This window comes from Solenopsis invicta, chromosome 1, assembly GCF_016802725.1.
Source record: "Solenopsis invicta isolate M01_SB chromosome 1, UNIL_Sinv_3.0, whole genome shotgun sequence".
NCBI lineage: Eukaryota > Metazoa > Arthropoda > Insecta > Hymenoptera > Formicidae > Solenopsis > Solenopsis invicta.
The window spans coordinates 25,878,774-25,899,141 of NC_052664.1; the positions used below are offsets into that span (position 1 = coordinate 25,878,774).

General features: G+C 39.4%; 1 protein-coding gene across 2 annotated transcripts; it reads right to left on the bottom strand.

Moving 5' to 3' along the window:
- Positions 1-25: 25 nt before the first annotated feature.
- LOC105202003 (protein decapentaplegic) lies at positions 26-19,697 on the bottom strand. 2 transcript variants are annotated; one of them, XM_011170334.3, is made up of 3 exons: positions 17,611-19,697; positions 9,686-10,104; positions 26-4,318 (listed from the first exon to the last, which is right to left on the bottom strand). In XM_011170334.3, the coding sequence occupies exons 2-3, from the start codon at positions 10,071-10,073 to the stop codon at positions 3,459-3,461; spliced, it is 1,248 nt and encodes a 415-aa protein (XP_011168636.1). In that variant the 5' UTR covers positions 10,074-10,104; positions 17,611-19,697; the 3' UTR covers positions 26-3,458. The 2 variants fall into 2 exon arrangements, with proteins under 2 accessions (XP_011168636.1, XP_039307873.1); XM_039451939.1 differs by lacking the exon at positions 17,611-19,697 and adding an exon at positions 11,017-12,329.
- Positions 19,698-20,368: the final 671 nt, after the last annotated feature.

Below are 20,368 nucleotides of genomic sequence, written 5' to 3' on the forward strand. Positions count from 1 at the left end.
ATCTGAAAGATAAAACAAATATACATTTTCGTTTTATTGCCATATTAAATTTATTTAATATTTACACACGCACTCAGTATACAATCGTGAAACTAGCAAAATAATGGTAAAATATATAAGAATATACATGCGCACGATACTTTACAATATATTATTTACAATGTTTACACAGACTCGTTTATCTCTTATCTATTTTACACATTTTACAACGGCGATCGCTTATCAATAAAACACTTCTGTACAAATATACACGTGTGTTCAAGATCTTTTGGCAAAAAAAGAAAAAGAAAAATAAATAGAGTAATCCTTAGGCAGGTACAATCTATTCGCGGCGGCAGGATTTACGTAGGCATGCATTCATTCGCGTCTGAAAAGACGGAATACATACTTCTCCATGGCTCCGTGTCAGCGCGTAACCGGACATGCCGATTTACGCATCTCTAATTTGCTGCCCTGTCCCTTTAGTTCTTTTAAAACAGTGCGGAAATGTTAATGCAATCCGACAACTGCGGAGAGGTACTTATTCATGTACGCGTTTGCACGACGAACGTCATTTTCAGGACAAAAACGGCCAACATTGCCTTGGTTGATACTTCATCGCGTGTAGAAGAGGCATTTCTACATCGCTGAAATTACCATTAGTCAATTATGTATTTCCGACACGTGATTTCATTGTTCACTTGCTGAAGTGTTACAATGTCTCGCAGTGCGATGTAGCCAGCGATGCGCAATATTTGCCGACATTAAAATTCGCTTCACATTTGTATCGCGCTTACTTCCACACGCCATACTCATTTTCACAAAGTCTAATCGACATATCGAATGCATTAAGTGAGTTCGTGCTTACGCAAGTACATAACAAGTTACACGTCTCACTTGTACATATTTTTATCACTCGGCGCAACTTGGCGCGTTAGAAATATATTAAAATTAATTGAATGTTTTGTCACACTTTGAAAGCTTACACTTCTAAAATCGCTCGTATATCGTCAGAACTCGACGGATTCAGATTCTTTCTAAATAAAATGCCACCGAGCACGTTTAAAGTAAATAGAATTCCAATTCATTTCAAGAAGACAAATATTTGAAGAAGAGCATTCGACCGTTTCGATCGATGGAATGTTTTCATTCAAAGTCCACATTGCGTCGCAATGTATTTTTCTTCGTGTATTTATCGGTATATCGACGTGATACTTTTAACAATAATATATGAAGTATATCTCGTGGATTCTATTTGCATATTGATTTAAACGCTACATTGGCAGATCTTTTTGCGCGCGAATAATACATAATCTATATAGCTTTCATAATTTATCAAAATAGTGTTTTATTCCCTGATATATTGACATAATTGGATGAAATTTAAATACTCTATGCAGGCAGATTTGATTAGAGAGAATATACAATCAGTGTGCCGCTAGAACCTTGGCAGAATTTTTTCGCGTCAAACGAATTCACAAACGAAGAAATAAAACTACTGAATGTGAAGGAAAAAATGCTAGATAAATTTACACGTGAAGGTACTTGTACGTTTGTTATTCTCCGCGCTAGGAAGATCCGATCGAAATATGTGCTAGATGTTAATCCGCAAAATTGTACTTCTCGATTATCTTCTCAAGTAAGGTAGTTATTTCTACTCATTTTCTCAATTGGGTGTACTTATAAACGGGTAGCTATTCTAGTCATCGCGTTCTCAATAAACTCTGGCAATGACCCGGTAACTAACGTTTGATTCTGTCGCAGCTACGATTAAAAGCTGTATCAACTGTTCTGGACTAATTGACGCATACTTTTGATCAGTAGCAATCGCGTAATCATCATCACGCAAAACCGATTCCGCTAATCACGGTAGAAACCTCTTTATTTTGAGACTACCGCCCTCTTGTAAACTGAAATTTTTCTTTTGTATTTTTTTTTGCACTGCACATTTGTCACATGGTCATGTGCCATTAGAGCAAAAGTGAGGGTTGAAGGAAAATTTCAGAATAGAGGGATAATTCGGTTCCGGCAATCTCAGAGAATGGAGAGATTCTATTCGAGAAAATTCTACTTGAGAAAGAAAGAAGGAATCTACTGTGATTAAGAGCTACATCGTTCGCCATATCCGCAACTGGAGTAAGAGGCTACTGTAAGGCCTCTATTTAGAATTGATTTATCAAGATCCACTGAATGAGCGACATATCTCTTAATCATATAGCGAATCGTCTACTTCCTCTATTTTAGTCAGCTAATTTCTTCTAAATTTTTCATGCTGCTTTCCGTTATTACTCGCACTTGCCATGTGATTACGTGAACGCATAAGAAAGCGAATGAAAAACGAGCATACACGGCGTGTTCGGTGTCCATTGTGACTGATCTTTTTACAATAGTCCCTATTAGCATTACCTAATTCATGAATGGTATATCATTGTTTAGCTCTATGTTTCTATTATTTAATATTCATAGCGTTGTGATACTTTTATCATGAGTTTTGCCATCAAAATTGTATCGACAAAACTCATGACAAAAATGTCATAGCGCTATGAAAATTAAATGATAGATTATTGAAACATAAGGCTAAACAACAGGATATCGTCAATCAACAGATGACGCCAATAAAGATCCATGTAAAAAAAAAGTCGGAGTTTATTATCAGTAGTGATGATACCAACAAAAAATTTATGTCAATCGCATTCTCAACATTCGCGTTCCCACTATCATAATCAATTAATTCATTTGTCCTGTTCGCGGACATAACGTGTCATGATACCGACATCCAGGAGAATATATTTGTCTCTTGATCACAAAGAATGTCAGACATTCCGTGAAATAAAATGAGTAAATAATAGACAAACTCATAGAACTAAGAAAAATACTTGGTTCTGATCTTAAAATAAAGGATTGACTTTTTACGTTCGATTAAAGGTAACCTTTAATTGACGTGACAACTTCGCATAAATAATGATTCTGACGAAGGAAAATGGTACACCGAAGAACCAAAAAATCTTTTTCAGCGTAATAATAAACGCCGAACTTTCAAAGTTTCGTTCGCGTGATCACTCAAACACGATGTTTTAATGACATCTTTAACACGTCTTACGTCTCAATTTTGGACATGCGTGTTGTTTGCGTGATAATGCAAACAAAATGACTCGGGTAGAAGTCATAATAATATCACAAGAACGTCATCGTAATTTTGTCACTTATAAATGACAAAATCATGATGATATCCTCATGATATTTATGGTGTCATTATGACTATGTTCTATATGGGGAAAAACAATACAACGCCATTCGCGTTTTATCCTTAATGTATCCATAAAAGTGACAGCAAATTCGTATAAATCTCCCTCTGAAAGGCAGGTTAAATCTCTTAAATTTGTTTTTCTTTATCCTTCCACGTTGTTTCACGATTTCGACTATTCCTCGAGTCGAACAATCTCGCGTACCGCTTATCAAAAGAGACCGCGTTCAGGACGTCAACGACAGCCGCATCCGAGGACCGCCATGTCCTGATAGTTCTTCAGTACTACCTTGTTCTCCTCGTCCAGATAGAGCATCGATATCGAGCTGAGCGAGGTCGGCACGCAACACGCCTTCGGCACCATGCTCGGCTTGGTCGAGTAAACGAGGGTCTGCACGATCGCGTGATTTGTCGAGTTCAGATGGTCCGCCAGAGGAAACGGGCAATCACCGTGGCAGTAGAAGGCGTCGTATCCGGGCGGCGCGACGATCCAATCGTTCCAGCCGACGTCCGCGAAGTCGACGTAGAGCGGATGCCGCCGGCAATTCACGCGGCCGTCCTTCCGCCGGTTCTTCCGCAGGGCGGCCCGCCTGGCCCGCCGGTCCATTATCTGATCCGCGGATGCCATCCCGTAACGGCCGTCGTCCATGTACGTGTAGAGCATCGGCCGGCTCACCACCCACGCGTCCTTGTGCTCGTCGGCGGCCCGTCTCAGCCGCACGTGTTCCCGCGTGCTGGCGAGCGCACCGGTCACGTGCACCAGCAGCCCGTGATTGTCCAGATGATTCTCTATCCATCTCGACACAGCAGGATGCACGTCCAGACTGATCGACGCGTTCTTTGTTGCGTCAATCAGTTTGCTGTCGATCAGCCGCAATATCGGCTTGCTGCGACCCTTCACGCCGGGCCGTATTATATCGTACACCAACACTCGGCCGCGCTTATGTTTCGCATTTATATCCTGTTTGTCCGGAACCGCGACGCGCGTCAGGGTTAATTCCGCAGCCTGCAACGTCTCGCCGCTAGGTATCCCGCTTACGTTGAAGGACAATCGAAAACGGTTCAGGGATCGGAACTTGTGGTCCAGATCGCTCTCTGGAAAGAAAGAACAGAGATGTTAAAGATATTGTGCAAGAAGGCCCGTGCAAATTAAGGATAGAGACTCTCTAATCTCATAGAGAGAAAAAAATCACTCGAAGATTGCATAAGCTCAATATTTACTCTTTTAGAATAACGTCTCACTCCGAGATATTTAAAAGAAATGTAAATAATAATAGCTTAAATTACAGATTTTAAAAGACACATTATATAATTTTTTTATTTAATGTATATTCCTTTCATTATTCTGCACATATTAAAATAGAGTTATTAAAAATTAATAGTTACAAAATATATTTATATTTTATATTCTGATATTTCGATCAAAAATCTCGTAAGCTATTAGATCCGGTAAACGCATTTACAAAGATGTAGTGCACTACACTTTCTGTCATTTTCTTTGAAACATTTGAAACAAGGATCGAATGACAAAAAACAGATGCTAACATATCTTTACAGGCGCGTTCTGAATACGGATCATAATTTTTAATTTGATAATTGCACTTTAATACTTTTATGCACAGAACAATGAGATGAATCAATTGATACAAAGAAAACACATGGTTGCTTGGAAGGTATTTTCAGGAATAACAGCTTGTAACGCTTAAATGTTCCACTCTGTGTAATATAAAATACAGAAAAGGAAAAATGTATGTGTATAAGTAAATCAAACATATTTTCGAAGAAAATTTAAACTTTTTAAAAAGAAAGTTAAGTTTCAGTTTTTTAATGTTAGAAAAAAAACAATTAACGAAAAAAAGATGCAACACAAAAAAATATAAATAAATAAAAAAATTTTTTTAATATAAATAGAAAATTTATCATCCCAAAGTAAAATCTATGACTTTTCGCTTTTCACAAAACTTTAAACATCTCTCAAGCACGTTATCTCATAGCTTGCAAATGAATTGAGAGTAAATCATTGATTTTGTGGGAAGGCTGCTTAGAAATTCAGAGGAGGTGATTCTTTAAACCTCCCGTTGGTCGTGTCGGCAAATTTATCAGACGTGTTTATTATCTTATGACATTTATATTAATAAGGAATGCCGCTGGAATAATTTTCCATTCGCGTATGACCCACGCGAATATTTTACGACGCAGCGCGAGGCGCACACACGTAATTTAAGTTAAGCTTCTACGAAAATAGCTAATAATGTTCAACGTTATGACGCAGTTGTTCCTTGGAAACGGTTCGAAAACAGTGGGATGCAGCGGGCAGCCGTATAGACGCAGTTGTAACGCGTATGTAAATTTCGTAAGACGTCGCTGAATTCTAACATACGTATGCACATGCACACACACGTACTCAACACCGATCAACACGCCACATACGCAGAATCTAATTTCTGTGAAAGCAAAGCAGTAGAAATATCAAAGAGCTTCTGTTAGAATTTTATATATAATCCGGTCCAAATTCTTCCTACTTTCTAACCGATAATTATTCCATAGAAGAAAACGGTGACGAAAAATAGGTTGAATAAATTACGAAAATACTGTTATATTTATAACAAGATATAATAGATTAGAATAGTATACACTGAAACAAAGTTTCTTACGTTCAAATCATTTCCTTGATTTGAAATAAAGATTAGCTAGTATAAAGTAATTTATTTTTAAACATGGAAAATATTTTTTTAATGAAGAAAATGATGTTAAATTAAATATGTTTACTTGAACATAAAAATTTTTTTTCAGTGTACAATTTTTTTTATCATTAATATATTTAATTCCATTCCTGCATTAAAAAAACTATGCTATATTATAAATTAAAACGTGATTTGATTCAATAAATATTGAATCGAGTTATCATTGATATATGTAGACGATTCAACTAAATTTGGTTCATTCAACTATATTTGTTATTGTCTTTACTTTTTATCTTTTTATTTCAGTAATACTGTTATTGAATTAACAAGATATTTCCAATTAGACTGATACTGTTAATTCAACATTATTTTTATGTGATTTCACGGCTAGTTTAGTAAATATAATTATACAAAAAACTATTTTCTTTCAGATATATTTTCTAACTTATTTATTTAATTTTTTTAAATATTTAATAACTTAAAATATTTTTAATCTAGCGATAACATTAAATCATAGTTTTTAATCGATATAAAATAATATAAATTGATATAACACCGATAGTTTTTGATCACTATATCGCGATGCGTGTGAGAGGCATGCACATAATCTTTAAATTATTGGAATAACATCGTTTGTAAATAAAATACAACATGATCGTTTCTTTCAATATATTTCTCATTGATAACGCGTTTGAAGGGTTATCACATTTTACTTGCAATTTTTCATAATAAATCTTGGTAAAATAGAGAAACAATTACTAACATACTCATATTTTATCGCAGAACAACGAAACAGGAATGAATAACTAAAACGCATAGTATGATTAGATCCGTCGTTTTTAATCCAACGACTGAAAGTAATATAATCTCGACGAGCCGAAGTCTCATGCTGAAGATACACGAAAATGATATTTGTGATACTAAAAGCAATATGTTTTAATCTCACACGATTTAGCCTTCAACCCATACGTTTTTATCAAAATGATTTGTCAAGACAAGTTTCTCGCGATATACACCCGTTCGCTTTCCATTGCGCATCCTCTTTAATTGCTCTTTCAGCACTTTCTCTTGCGTTATATCATCCCCAGTTAGCATTTCTGCCGTCTCAATGTTTAGTTTCAAAATCGTTTTCAAACAGCTATCCATTGTAACGAAGACACGAAGAACAATCGGCGAAGAAAGCCTACCTAGGCTAATAATCCGGATGTGAATCATTGGAACGGAAGCTGGACCTCCTAAGAGCTAAGGATCCCGGCGGCTCTTCGAGAGAGCCCTTCGGGCATTCCATGGCGGTCTCATCATCGAGATAATACACTCACAGAACAGATAGAGCGTGTAAGGAGCTAGAGTCCTTTTTTTCCTTTTGTTGTCCGAGGCACCCCGTGGGACACTCAGAGTGCGGAACCCACGGCACGTTCCCGGCAATCACCGTGGCCGAAAGGTTCCTTTGTCGGTTGAACAACCATAAAATCGTTCGAATGCCATTCTTCTCCTTTTCACGCAGGAGACGCGCGAACGCAACGCATTACAGGTATCCCTAAACTCGAAGAACGAAGTATTTTAAGGAGTCAATTATCTAAATCGTTATCTCTTTCTAACGATAAAAAAATATTTTCCAAGAGCCAAAAAACCAGAGTCTTTTCTCTATCTTCATCCATTATTCTGGAGAAGTGAGCTGAATTATTTAGAAAATTATATGTGAACTTATGTTCAACTAGAAGTTGTATATTATCCAGGATAGGTTAGTTAATATTTTTTTAACTAAATTAAGTTAAAGTTAATTTGCTTATAAAATTAATTTAGTTAAATTAACAGTTACGTAAACAAAAAACTAATCAGTTAAAAATTATATTAAGATTAAATTAACTTGAATTAAAAATTAATCTTGAAAAACATTATTCATATTAAATTAGAAATTCACAAGTTTGTAAAGTTAGATTACTCAAAATAATTTATAATGTGGGTCATCAAACGAATTTAATATTTTATATGTAAACTAAGTTTACATGAAATAATAAAAAATTTTGTTTCAAAATATTGTTTTTTATATGAGAATATACTTTTTTTCTTTTATTTTTGTAATTTATAATTATAACTTTTATAACTTATATAATTATAACTTTTATAATTGTTTTTCCTTTACATAGATAAATTTTTAACTTGGTAAACAAGTTAATAAATTAAAGTGTATGTATATGTGTTTCAAAAATAACTAATTGAAGTTAAAAATGAAATCATTAAATATTAACCAAGTTAAGTTAAAAGTTATTAACTTTTAACTAGTTACTACCCAATTCTGATATTGTCAATACAGATTTGTCACAACTAAATTGTGACAGGTTTACGAAAAAATTTGTACACTTCTTAAACATGAAACTTTTACAAGTATATAAAGTTTTTCTACGACACATCATTTTAGCTGAATAACAATGTGAATTTTTTTTGTAGGGAGAAAGGACGTTTCCTGCACAACGGCTTGGAATAAACCTTAATGCCTACAATTATGCCAATTAGGCTAATTACGCCAGTTACGCTTAACGTAAACCTGTAATGTATAGGATAATGCCTTCTCGAAATTACGCGCGTGACTAAGAAATTCGTGTAAGTAAAGCGAAAAAAAAAATTATACATTGTTCATATATCACAGAATTTATTATCATTATAGACGCTTTGTAATCGATACTTTGCATTTGTGTCAAGCTTGAGAGATTTTTTTTAGGTGCAGACGCTACAATCGACATTATAATATATGATATTTTTTAACTTGTTTTTAACTTGGATGCAAATGTAATCCCAGCAATCTGATCAGCAAAATTGCGTAACAGCGTTTGAGAAAGGAATAACGTCGCTGCACTGATACGTAAGTACAGAATTATTGCATTTTACAATTCGAAAATTTGTCATTCACGTTTGCCGACAACATAGAAGGAACAACGATTGATAACGGGCGTACATTGCATTCCGTTTACTACTGCACTTTCACTGAGAGTCGAAAGAGTCGCCAACCTGTTTTCGAATTACGAATTCCAACTCGCTAGTTCTTACCATCGTTCAATGATTCACGATTCGTGAACGCACAGCAAAGGCTCCCATATTTACTCACACATATCGATAGAATCTATTCTATGCACATGTTTATCGTTTTAGGGCACAGTAGTGCAAGTTCATTCATAACTACGATCTCGATAAAAGTATATATCATTAACGTACCTACATGTTTTATAATTTCTCCTGTCGAATTATGTACAATGTATGTATCCGGTTATAACTATCATTTTGTTCATTTACATTCGAAAAGAATTGTTTCCATTACTGTGCTCAAAACATATAATTTTGTAGACTAAATTCGATTTCGTTTTGATATCATTTCGTAGTTCCGTATTTTGCGGATAAATGATACAGACTTATAAACTATTTTCAAAACGATAAAGAGAGCTACTGAAAGTATCTTGTACTTCCGGATTATTTATCGAAATATGGCTTTGCAAATAATCCATGCATTGATTGTCTCTTAATTTTAATAGAAGAATCTTATGTACAGAATGAAAAATAATGTTATTAACAGTGTGTTATCTAATCGAAAACAATCTCGTTAATTCAATAACATTTATACTCTCAAAACCTCGTAGAATGAAACGTCGCTCTAAAAGAATGAAAATTGAGCCTGTGCAATTTTTCGAGTGATTTTTCACTCTACGAGATTTGGAGAACGATAAAATGTTATTTTTCGGTCTAGCCAAAGACCACCTACCCTAAGATGAAATAAAGTTCAACTTACCGATATGTGGAAATGAACGAACGGTGTTAGCCGATCGTGTGTGAATGCCCGGCTTCGCGATGTCCACGACGCCGATAACGTTCTGACGGGCATGAAGATCCCTGAGTGACTTCGGGATGTGGGCTTGACCTTGCGGCCTCGGTCTCTTCGTGAAGCCCAGGAGGGAGAGCAGGCTGGCCTCCATCCCAGCTATCACCTGATCGCGATCCTTCGTTCCGAAGTAATACGACGACGACGACGATGATGATAGCGACGAAGATGGTGATGATGATAACAACGTGGCCGTGTCCGAATCGATGTGTAGGCCCGTCTCCGCGTTAGCATTCGCACTTGCTAGCAGCGTGACTGCTGCCACGAGCACTAACCCCAGCGGCGGCGACATGCGCATCGTGACGTCGTCACTCACTCACGTTACCTCCCTGGAAGCAAGAAAAGAAGAAACGTGTTAAAAGAGGCTGACATCGTTGATTAAACGGCGATAATCGTTGCATGACTAGATCATCAATATGGAAAGAACGATTTTGATAAACTATCGAAAAACTTAGCTAAACGCGGATTTGAAAAAAATTATTCTGTTGGATCATCCAAATAATTATGTGGGAAGCTCAAAAACACGAGCAAAATTACAGTTTTAATATTTTACCAACCAATTCAAGTATCCTACTTAATTATTATTTCGATGGCCCAGCAGTAAAATCTAGATAAATTTTTAGACCCGTTAGCAAAACTGTTATTTCCGTGTAGATTAATTTATTAATTAATTAAAGATTAATTTATTAATTAATTTAAGATTAATAATTCTGTTCTAATTTAGATCCTATTTCACAAAACAAATCTTTCTTACGCTCATTCTCAGTAAAAAAAAAAGATCATATGGAAAAAAATGGTTTTACTAAAGAATTAAAAAATTTAGCTAGATGCCTTTAGACGGATCTGAAAATAATTTTATTGGTCTATCAAAATAATTGTGTAGGACGCTCAAGCTGATTGTTAGAATGTCAAAATTTTTTGCAGCATTGCTCATCGAGCTTGAGGGTCCTATATAATTATTTTGATGGTCCGATAAAATTCTTTTCAGATTTATATCTATAGTTCCTAAATTTTTAAACACTTCAGCAAAACCGTTCCGTGTACAGTCGCGTATGGGATAGAACTCCGTTATTCTATATTATTGAATATACTTCGCAATTATAAATTGGTATCGCGTTATGTAACATCACATGGTAGCGCACGCGTCGCAATCAAGTAATGTTTGCATGTAAATCGTAAATTCTTTACGAATTTCGTAATTTTGCAAGAAGGAAGTGATATTAAAAATTAACGTTTCTCACGATTGAAGTGAGTGTCTTCTGTCAGCTGGTTTCCTACAGGGGGGTCACGGAAGATACTAGAAGAGGCACCTTTTACCTAACAGGACGACAGCAGGACTGAGGTGTTCATTAGGGAATGCACTACGGTCTAAAGAATTCGGGGAAGGGATGGAACAACCTTTCCTTAGAGATAAATTATAATCCCTGCGGCAATTGGTTGCATTGCACAGCCAATACGAAAGCGACGAGTCATACAATGCAGCTTAGAGATGAAATAATTTTGTTTACTCGGGAGTGTAGGTCTACTTCTTCGCGGAAAATTCCTCAACTACTTCTCTTCTATTTTAATACGCAATAAGTCTGCGAAAGAACACGCGGGAAAACTGAGACATTAACGATCTTTATTGTGCAATCAAGATTGCACATAAAAACTTATCGAAGTGTTATAAAGTCTATTGTAAGTTAACTAATCCTAAAAGAAACGCGTGGCATAAGTTCCATTTGCTTTAATCTAGCCTCTCGTGGGATCTCTAGAAGTACATCTTTCTCTCTCGAAGACTATCAAAAATTTTACTCGGCGGAGCTGCATAATGATTCTCTGAGTCAGCATTAAAGCGGAGGAAGAGCAGGCCCAGAGCCCGATTCGATTGGCCATCGGTTCCTGGGCCTGCCAATGGACGTGGAGGGATTCGTCGAATCAGGCTCTGTTTCAAAGTAATCGCTTTCTCTTACTCTCGAGTGAATTTTTTTTTTACGATCTTATATACGGTGATTCGAAAATACCGTCGAGGCCTCGCGGGACAGATTAGACGAGCAAAATTAACGGAAAGTACGGAGATGCTTGCGTGAAGACTGCACGTGAACTTTCTTTTTGTATCGTAATGTATTATCGCCCAATTATCGAAGATACATTCACCTTCTACAGTCACCTTTTACTGCTGATTAAGCTGTTTTATTGAGAGCGCATGCCCAGCTGATTACTTCTTGCTAGATTTAATAACTTAATAGCAGGCTCGTGCTCTACAGATTGATTTGCTCTATTATTAGCAACAATACGAGCGCGAGTGAGCACGCAAAAAAGAAAATAAAATGTGCATGCGAATGTTTTACAATAAGCATAGCCTGTAAAGCTTTTAAATATCACACGTAACGGTTTGATGAATGGACTTAATCGCAATACATAATAGCTCAACAGCATCAATACAAAATTTTTGCAAACCAGTGCTGCGATTACGAGTTGACGACTGATAAATGATAAAATCAAAAGACATGAGTTAATCGAACCAGTAGTGAAAACGCGCATAAATTGTGAAAAATATTACAATTTTCTGTAATACAAAAAAAAACGATACATTTAACTAAGTATTACGTTCATTCAATAATTATTAAGTTACAAAAAAAAGGTATAACTCATTCTTATCAGCCATTAAAATTTTTTAATCAAGAATTAATTAAAAACTATTTTAGTTTAATGATAAATTTTTTTCAGTGCGTGAATTAATCAGAATTCTAATCGGAAAGAGCGCGCATAAAATAATTTGTAAAAAAAAAATATTCTTTTGTACTGAGAAAAAAAATTGTTGAAAAACTCTTGTAAAATATTTAGTCCGATACGTTCAACTAAACATTGGGTTGATTCAACAATTATTCAGTTGAATAAAAAAGGTATAATTCATTTGTGTCAACCATTAAAATTAAAAAAAAAATTAATTAACTAAACCAACGCATAAATAATTTGTTAAAAATATTGGAGTTTTTCTTGCATTAATGAAAATCTGGATTTTTTTTACATTAATGAATACTGGAATTTCTTCTTTGTATCAGTGAAAAAGGTGGTCAATGAAAGGCAATGAGAGCGAAGCGACACGCCGCGATAAATTCCGATCGAAGAATTTAAACGCGATTGACTTGGACATCGTGCCAGAGCGAGTGACCTAACCCACACGCTTGTCTTTTTTTTCTCGGTTTTAACCGAGCCATTTAATCGCGAGCCATTAAACGCGGTTATCTACAACTCCAGGCGTATCATCCGAAAAGAGGAAAGAGATCTACGCTCCGAAAGAACCAACTCGCACTCGCCGTCCGCGAGCGTAACTCCGCCGGCTCCGTTACGAGTTCTCGCGTCTCGGCAATAATTTCGGAATCGATCGAACAATGTTGCCGCCGTGACATACTTGCCGCGTGCATTAACGGTAGAGTTCCGCCGATCGGCCGGACGAAACTGGTTTTATCCGCGATTTTAAGCGCGCGCGCGCGCATGCGAGCATTTCTCAAAGACGAGATATTTATGCGCGCCGCGGCTCGCTTGCGCCCGCAGCATTACCGGTGGATGCTGAACAGATATATGTTTCCTTCCCCTTTCTCCTCCTCGCCCTCTGGTCGCACTCTCGATTTCATTCAGCGTTAAATGCTAAGATCGGCGAACACCTTCCTCCGACAGCGTTACGCCAGAGCGGATTACCGTATTACCTCGCATAGAGAGACTAAGACACATCGTCAATCGGATGAGGCGGAAAGAAGCCTTTCTCGCGAGGTTTTAGTTTGAATCTAGTTTAAATATTCTCCCTAAGATGTCGACCATTGAGCGCGAAAGAGTTACGTTATAAAGGGCAAAAATAATTTAAGGATATACGTGACGTAACGTTCCGGTGCATGTATGGAACTTTAGACTGTTACTTTTGCAAGATTTTTACTTTTACTTTTGTAGGAATCGTGGTAACACTTTAGATAAATGTTCCGTTAAAATAGATTGAGACCGAAGCGTTTTAAGCTCAATGACAAAAGTCATTGATTGGAAATTAGACAAATGGCTCAGGAACCAAGGTATTTTGTACATTGAACGGGGAAAAAGATAAGTCTAATAGAAAGGTCTTAAGAATGTTTTGACTATAATACGAGGTAAAAGTCATTGAAATTTAAAAACTAAAGGTTTCCATGGGTTTATTTTTTTGTTCTAATCAAAATTTCAGTCGCAAATGTCCGAATTTTTATTCTGAAACTAACTACAAGGAAGAAAACAATAAAAAATTTGATTTATAATGAATGATTTTTGCAGCGAAAATTGCTGCAAAATAAATAACTTTTAAACGAGTAATGCCCATTTCTACCAATGCAGATTAACTTTGATCTCAGTTTAACTTACTCTTCAACTTTTTCCAACTTCTTACAACTAGAAAGAGATAAAGAGTAAGTTAAACTGAAATCAAAATTAATCTGCGTTGGTAGAAATAGGCATAAGTAGATCTAAATAAATTTTTTTGCATCAATATTTATTAAAGTTTCACTAGTATATATAAAAATTTTGATTAAATTGATACTGATATTTTCCCATCAAATTTGCAAATAAGTATTGTAAAACGATTTTACATAAGAATCAAGAGTAAACAAAAAATTAAATAACTTAAACCAATAAGTGAATTGTGCTCAAATTTTACATAGATACTCAAACGTAACATTAGCATATTCTATGAAATTTTTATATTTTTCATAACGTTTTGAGATAACACGTGCATCCTTAAGATAAAGAGTTTTAAGTTAAACCGATCAAAATTGAAGAAATAATCTAATCTACAATGATATCTCTAGAAATAGACAAAAGACGTTTCTGCTAGAGCACTGCTCTATCTTCCCATTCGATATGTAATACAAAATATCTCGGTTCCCAAATTTTATCACTTACAAATACCGTCGCATTCCAATACTTATTATTAACAAATATCATAAACCTACATCATACAGAAAAACATTAATATCAAATCAATAATCGCATTTTCACACATAAGAGTATAAAATCTTCTTAAATTTGATAATCTTAAATACACGGAAAGAACAATTTTACTGCAACATCTAAAAAAGCTAAATACAGATCAGAAAATAATTTTATGTTGAGCCATCAAAATAATTATAATAATACGTAAGACGCCTAAGCGTAATAATATTGCTGCAAACATTTTTGACATTAACAATCAAGTTAAATATCCGATACAATTTTTTAAATAGTTCAACATAAGCTAGTATTTTCCAATCTATATTTCAGCAAAATTCTTCTTTCCGTGCAGACACAACTTGCTTAAAAGAAGAAATAAATTTTTTCATGTAAGAAACAAATTTCTTCATCTAATTTACGTTTGCTTGAGATTATCAAATTCTTTCAAGATTTTATCCTCCTGCTTATATGTATATAAGAATATGGTTGTTGATTTGATAATGATTTTTTTCCCGTGTATTTATACTTGTTTACTTGCCCTACTTGTTTTCTTATATTTATATTTAGAAACGAGCGATCCTGACAGTTGTCTCTATCCTTTTCCATAGAGCTAGAAAAAGATAAGGAGTGAGTTAAACCTGGATTAAAGTTAATCGACATTAGTAGAAATGGGCATTAGCGGCGTGAAATTAAATACGGAAAAACGCAAGGCATTCGAATGAATCATAATACGTAATGAATATGCATTAAAAGAGGTATATTATTGGAGGTATATTATTGGCAAAATACCACTTCTCTCTCATAATTGAACACGATATTTTCCTTCTCTCGGTTTTTGTAAAGACAAGACGATGCCGCATGATGTTGCGGCACGAGTTCTCGGTATTCGTGCACGCACGATTTTCTCATTAACAGCGATGCAACACGCATACTAATTAAGTCTAATGATCCGATCCCCTTTTCCCATCGAGGATATTTTTCTCTAGAAAAGAGGATACGCGAGAAAAATCATCCTTTCGCTATCCAAGCGGCGAGCCACACATTTGAAACTCGTGTGTACAAAATGTCGTCTTTAATAGAACTAAATAAGTATCATTTATCTTATACATATTTCTCATTTTTCATTAATTTTTTCCGGCATTATTTTCAAATGTTCTGAGTTATTTTAACCCTTTGTGGTCCAACGGTTTTTCTTGCTGCTTCTTTGACCTGGAACGTTTTTCACTTTTTTTTCGGTACGTGTTATACCGAATTTCAAGCAAAATAATTCAAAATGAAAAATTTCGCCTGGGTTTTCAAATCCCCAGTTGGACCACGGAGGATTAACATATAATTATTTTGTCAAAGTTGCAACTGTGGCAATCTGTTCGGCGCTTGTGTCCATGGGACAAGGAGAAGGCGGAGCGGATGGAAGGCGAATTATCGTTCTATAATCTATCGGACTCGAATTCGCGTCGATCACGCGTCTCAGGCAGATGACAGCGGGATACAATATGGCGGTTTGTACCGCTCGATGGGATACGCCGCCGCACGCCGCGCCGTCGGGTATACGAGGGCTCGCGCGGCCCTCACGTTCGTGTGCGGCCCTGGAAGCAGAGAGACGGAGTAGAAAAGGTTGGTGGGACCAGAGCCAAGCTGTCTGCTGCTGCTGTGCTGCTACGGCCGCCGCCGCCGCCGCCGCCGCCGTCGTCTCTCGCGCTCGCGCGCTCTAGCTCGCTTACGGGAGCGGCGGCGGTGTGGCGCGGCGACCGGGAGCGCGAGTGAGCGAGTGAGCGAGCGAGCGGTTCCCTCGCGCGCGCGTTAGGTAATATGTAGATCCTTTCCTCGAGAACGCCTCTCTCGTAGCGACCAACTTGTTTTTCAAGGACAATGAATTTACCGATGGACGCATTCGCGCGGAAAAGGCTCGTCACGCTTGCATTCCGCTTTCGCGGTGCATTTTATATGTTGGGTGGGCGCAGCAAAAGGTGCCACGCCGCGCGGATAACACGTAGCTCGCGTTGCAGCGCGTCGTTGCTCGTCGGCGGTCCCTCAGCGTCGACCACCACCGAACGGACGGGTGGTCGGTGGTCGGTCGGTCTCCTCGGGCGGTCGGTCGGTCGGTCGGACGAGCGAGCGGGCGGGCGGGCCAGGTATGCGACGGGGAAAACGTCTGTACGGACGTTTTCGGGAGACCACCCGCGCGCTCGGCGCGGTTCGTTAATGGGCGGCGAGGCGATTTCGTAGGAATTCACTCGCGCGCCGCGCCATGCCGGTTCGTTGCCAAGCCCTCGACTCGATTCACGGGGACCGTGACTCGCGCTCGCGCTCGCGCGCGCACGAGAAAGAACGACGGCGGAGGCCGGTAAACAACCACCGCACCGCGCGTCGTCCTCCGCACGCGTCGCCTCACGCTCTCTCTCTCTCTCTGTTTCTCTACCTGGAAACAACATCCGACAATGAGCGGCTCGCGGATTTGCATTCGCATTCGCGCGCACCGCTACCAGCGGCGCTGGAATGCGGCGCGTTGGAATACACAAGCAAGGATAAGGTCGGCGCAGCGCGGTAAGGCTCCGGCGAAGCGCGTGCGAGTCGCATACAGCGTAGAGGCGCGTCATCGTCTAAAATAATCGGGCCAGGCCGACGGCGGGGTAGCGGGCAGCGGCGACAATGAGCGCGGCGACTTGAGGAGGTTGAGGAAGAAGTGGGTCGGAGAGTAGAGCGGTGGGAAAGAAAGGAAATAGAAGAAGGAATCTCGCGGTCGCGCGAGTGCGTCGCGCACGTCGCGCGAAGCAGAGAGAGAGAGAGAGAAAGAAAAAGAACGGGAGAGATTGAAAGATAAAGACGGAGGGAGAAATGTTGCGCACACAGGTAGAAAGAGAGAAAGAGGGAGAGAGAGAGAGAAGAAAAACAGGAATTTTCTTGCTCACCTAACTAATCGCGAGTCCGTAGTTTGAGCAGCCACGGCATCTCAAGTCGGGGCCCGACGACTGTGTGTACCACACGCGTAACCTCACCTCTCACACTGGCACCACTACTCGTCGCACACGCGCGCTCGCGCGCGCGCGGTCCACAACGCAAAATCTAGGAGAAGCACTCGGCGGTGTTCGGCGGATGGTGAGAACGGTGATGAGGAGAGGAGTCCGACAAGTCAACGTCGACGAAGACGCGACGGCCCCGACGGATTTTTTCGCGCACGCCCGCGCACTTCTTGTGTGTGCACAACAAACAAAAACAGACGGACACCTGCGCGCGCGCACGCGCGCTCCTCACTCGAAATCCACGCTCGCGACGATCGTGTTATTATTCTTCGTCGGGTGCGCGCTGTTTTTTTCCACGGCACCATATACGGGCGGCGCGGCGAGCCACGGGAGAGGGCATCCGGGGCCCCGATGACTGACGGGCGCGTATAGCGGCGATGCCACCAGCCACCGATATCCTTTCCGTCGATCAAGCGGTCATAACGCGCTGTGCGTTAGCCGAAAGTGTGCTCCCTCGTTGCCCGCGTTGCCGTCGTAGTCGTCGTTGACGGTGGCGGTGGCGGCGGCGGCGGCGGCGATAGCGATGGCAGTGGGGGAAGAAGGAGCAGAGTGGGGACGGGGCCCACCCTCGTACACCTGCGAGACCTATCAACAGGTCCCCGCGCGTACGTACATACGTACCTACGTACGTACGATCGCACGCACTTACGTTACGCGCACGCAGGGCACGCGGAATCCGGCCGCGCCGAGTTCCACGCCGATGCTCACGTATGCGCGGATCCTCTCCTCCCTCGCGCTTCTCCTGCTCCTGCTTTTCTACCTGCTGCTCCGACACACGTATCGCGCCAGGATGCACTCCAATGCACTCTGCCTGCTCCCGACGGAGCGGGCACTCCCGCGTCTCTCCTCTCGCGTTTTCTTTCCTTTCTCTCTGTTTCTCTTTCTCACGTCGCGCGACGTGTTACCCGGAGGCACTGACGAAAACTAATTCTTCAAAAAAACATGGAAATATCTACGAGCGAACACAGTTATCGCGAGAGATTTAGGCAAGGCCGCGTTCGGTACATGTACCTCGTTCGGACCCCATTCCAACTCGCTCCGTTCTACCGGCCCTTCCTTTTCTACGACGGCTCCCCTTTCCCCACCGCCCCTCCCTTGGTTGGCCGCTCCGACTCCAGGACCGCCGTCCCGGTGCATTCCACGCCGCGTGCGCTGCATCCACTGTGCGTTTCGCCTCCCTTTTGCTCCTCTGCGTTGGTCCGCCCCGAGACTGTACCGTACGGCGATCTCGACAATTTCGATATGCGTAAACGCGATGCGTCCACTTGTTGCTGAAAAATTACAATACGCTCTCATCCGCGCGTCTCGATACGCATCGCTGCAGCGTGCGCCGCGACGAATGCATGCTGATGATGACCAGCGAGCTCGACGTTCATTTGCCAAGTTTATTTACGTTGTTTTCTTGTAACTGTCACGCGGAAACTATCCGGAGCAATGACGACGAGAATTTCCAGCGAACTAACTTGCAAGAATTTATCTATGCATATTCATATGTTTAATTTTTTATTCTACCTTTGCCGAGCAAATGCCTCATGCGACGAAACGAAGCGTACGCGCAAGGCGCACGGAGATAGGGAAACGAGAACTCGCGTATGCCCCCTCCCCCTCTCACCCTATGGGGGAATGTCACGCAAGGTTCGTCGTAGCGACGTTCCTGCGTGAACTTCCTTGTCCTTGTTCCTCTCGCTGAACACGTCATCGTCCCTCGCTCGCACTACCGTTCCCGGACTCGCTCCACCAGCCAGTCTGCCGCTACGGTTTCCTCCCTCCCCTCCCCGTCGTCCCGCTTTTCACTCGCTCGCCTGCGAGCGGTGTGGTGGTCCCCGGTCCTCTTCCGTCGTTCATTTTCGACGACGTCTGTACCTTTTCGGAGAACCATGCTCCACGTGTATCAAAATCCAGGTCTTCCACGAAGAATTTCTGAAGTTGCTTTCAGAACGATTACTCTACACGGGAGTCACGTGACCACGACCCTAAATCGTAATAGATCGTTTTATGACGCAAAAACAAAAAAATTCAATACAAATTTCAAATTCTGCGTAAGGAGCGTTATGTCTATTAATACAAGGTTGGATAGCAACTAATTAAAAAATTAAAAGTTAAATAAAGTTAATAACTTTTAACTCAACTTAGTTCATTTTTCATTATTTAATTTTTAGTTATTTTTTAAACACAAATTTTAATTTATTAACTTTTTCCCATTAATTTAAAAATGTATATAATTATTTTATTTTTAAGTTGATTTCTTCTATAGGATACCGAAATTACCAAGAATATTAAGAATACTGAAAATATCGAAATATCGAAATTAATCGAAGAGATGGTTGCATTAATAAAACATAATAGAAACGTCGTTTGACATTGTCTTGTTCTTTAGGATTAAATATTGCAACGATATCACTGGAATATTTCAATGTTATTATCAACGTGTAATATTTCAACAATATTTCTGTGATATCAGAAATATTACGTGCTATGTGGGTTTCCAACCCTGATATTACAAATAATTATATTTTCTCTTATACATATAAAAAGTAGTTACGATATATATTTTCACACACACATTAAAGTATGTAATAAAAAGAATCTAATAATCTAAACGTCCAGTTTCGATATCGACAACTTTAGCAGTATTAGCACTATTGTT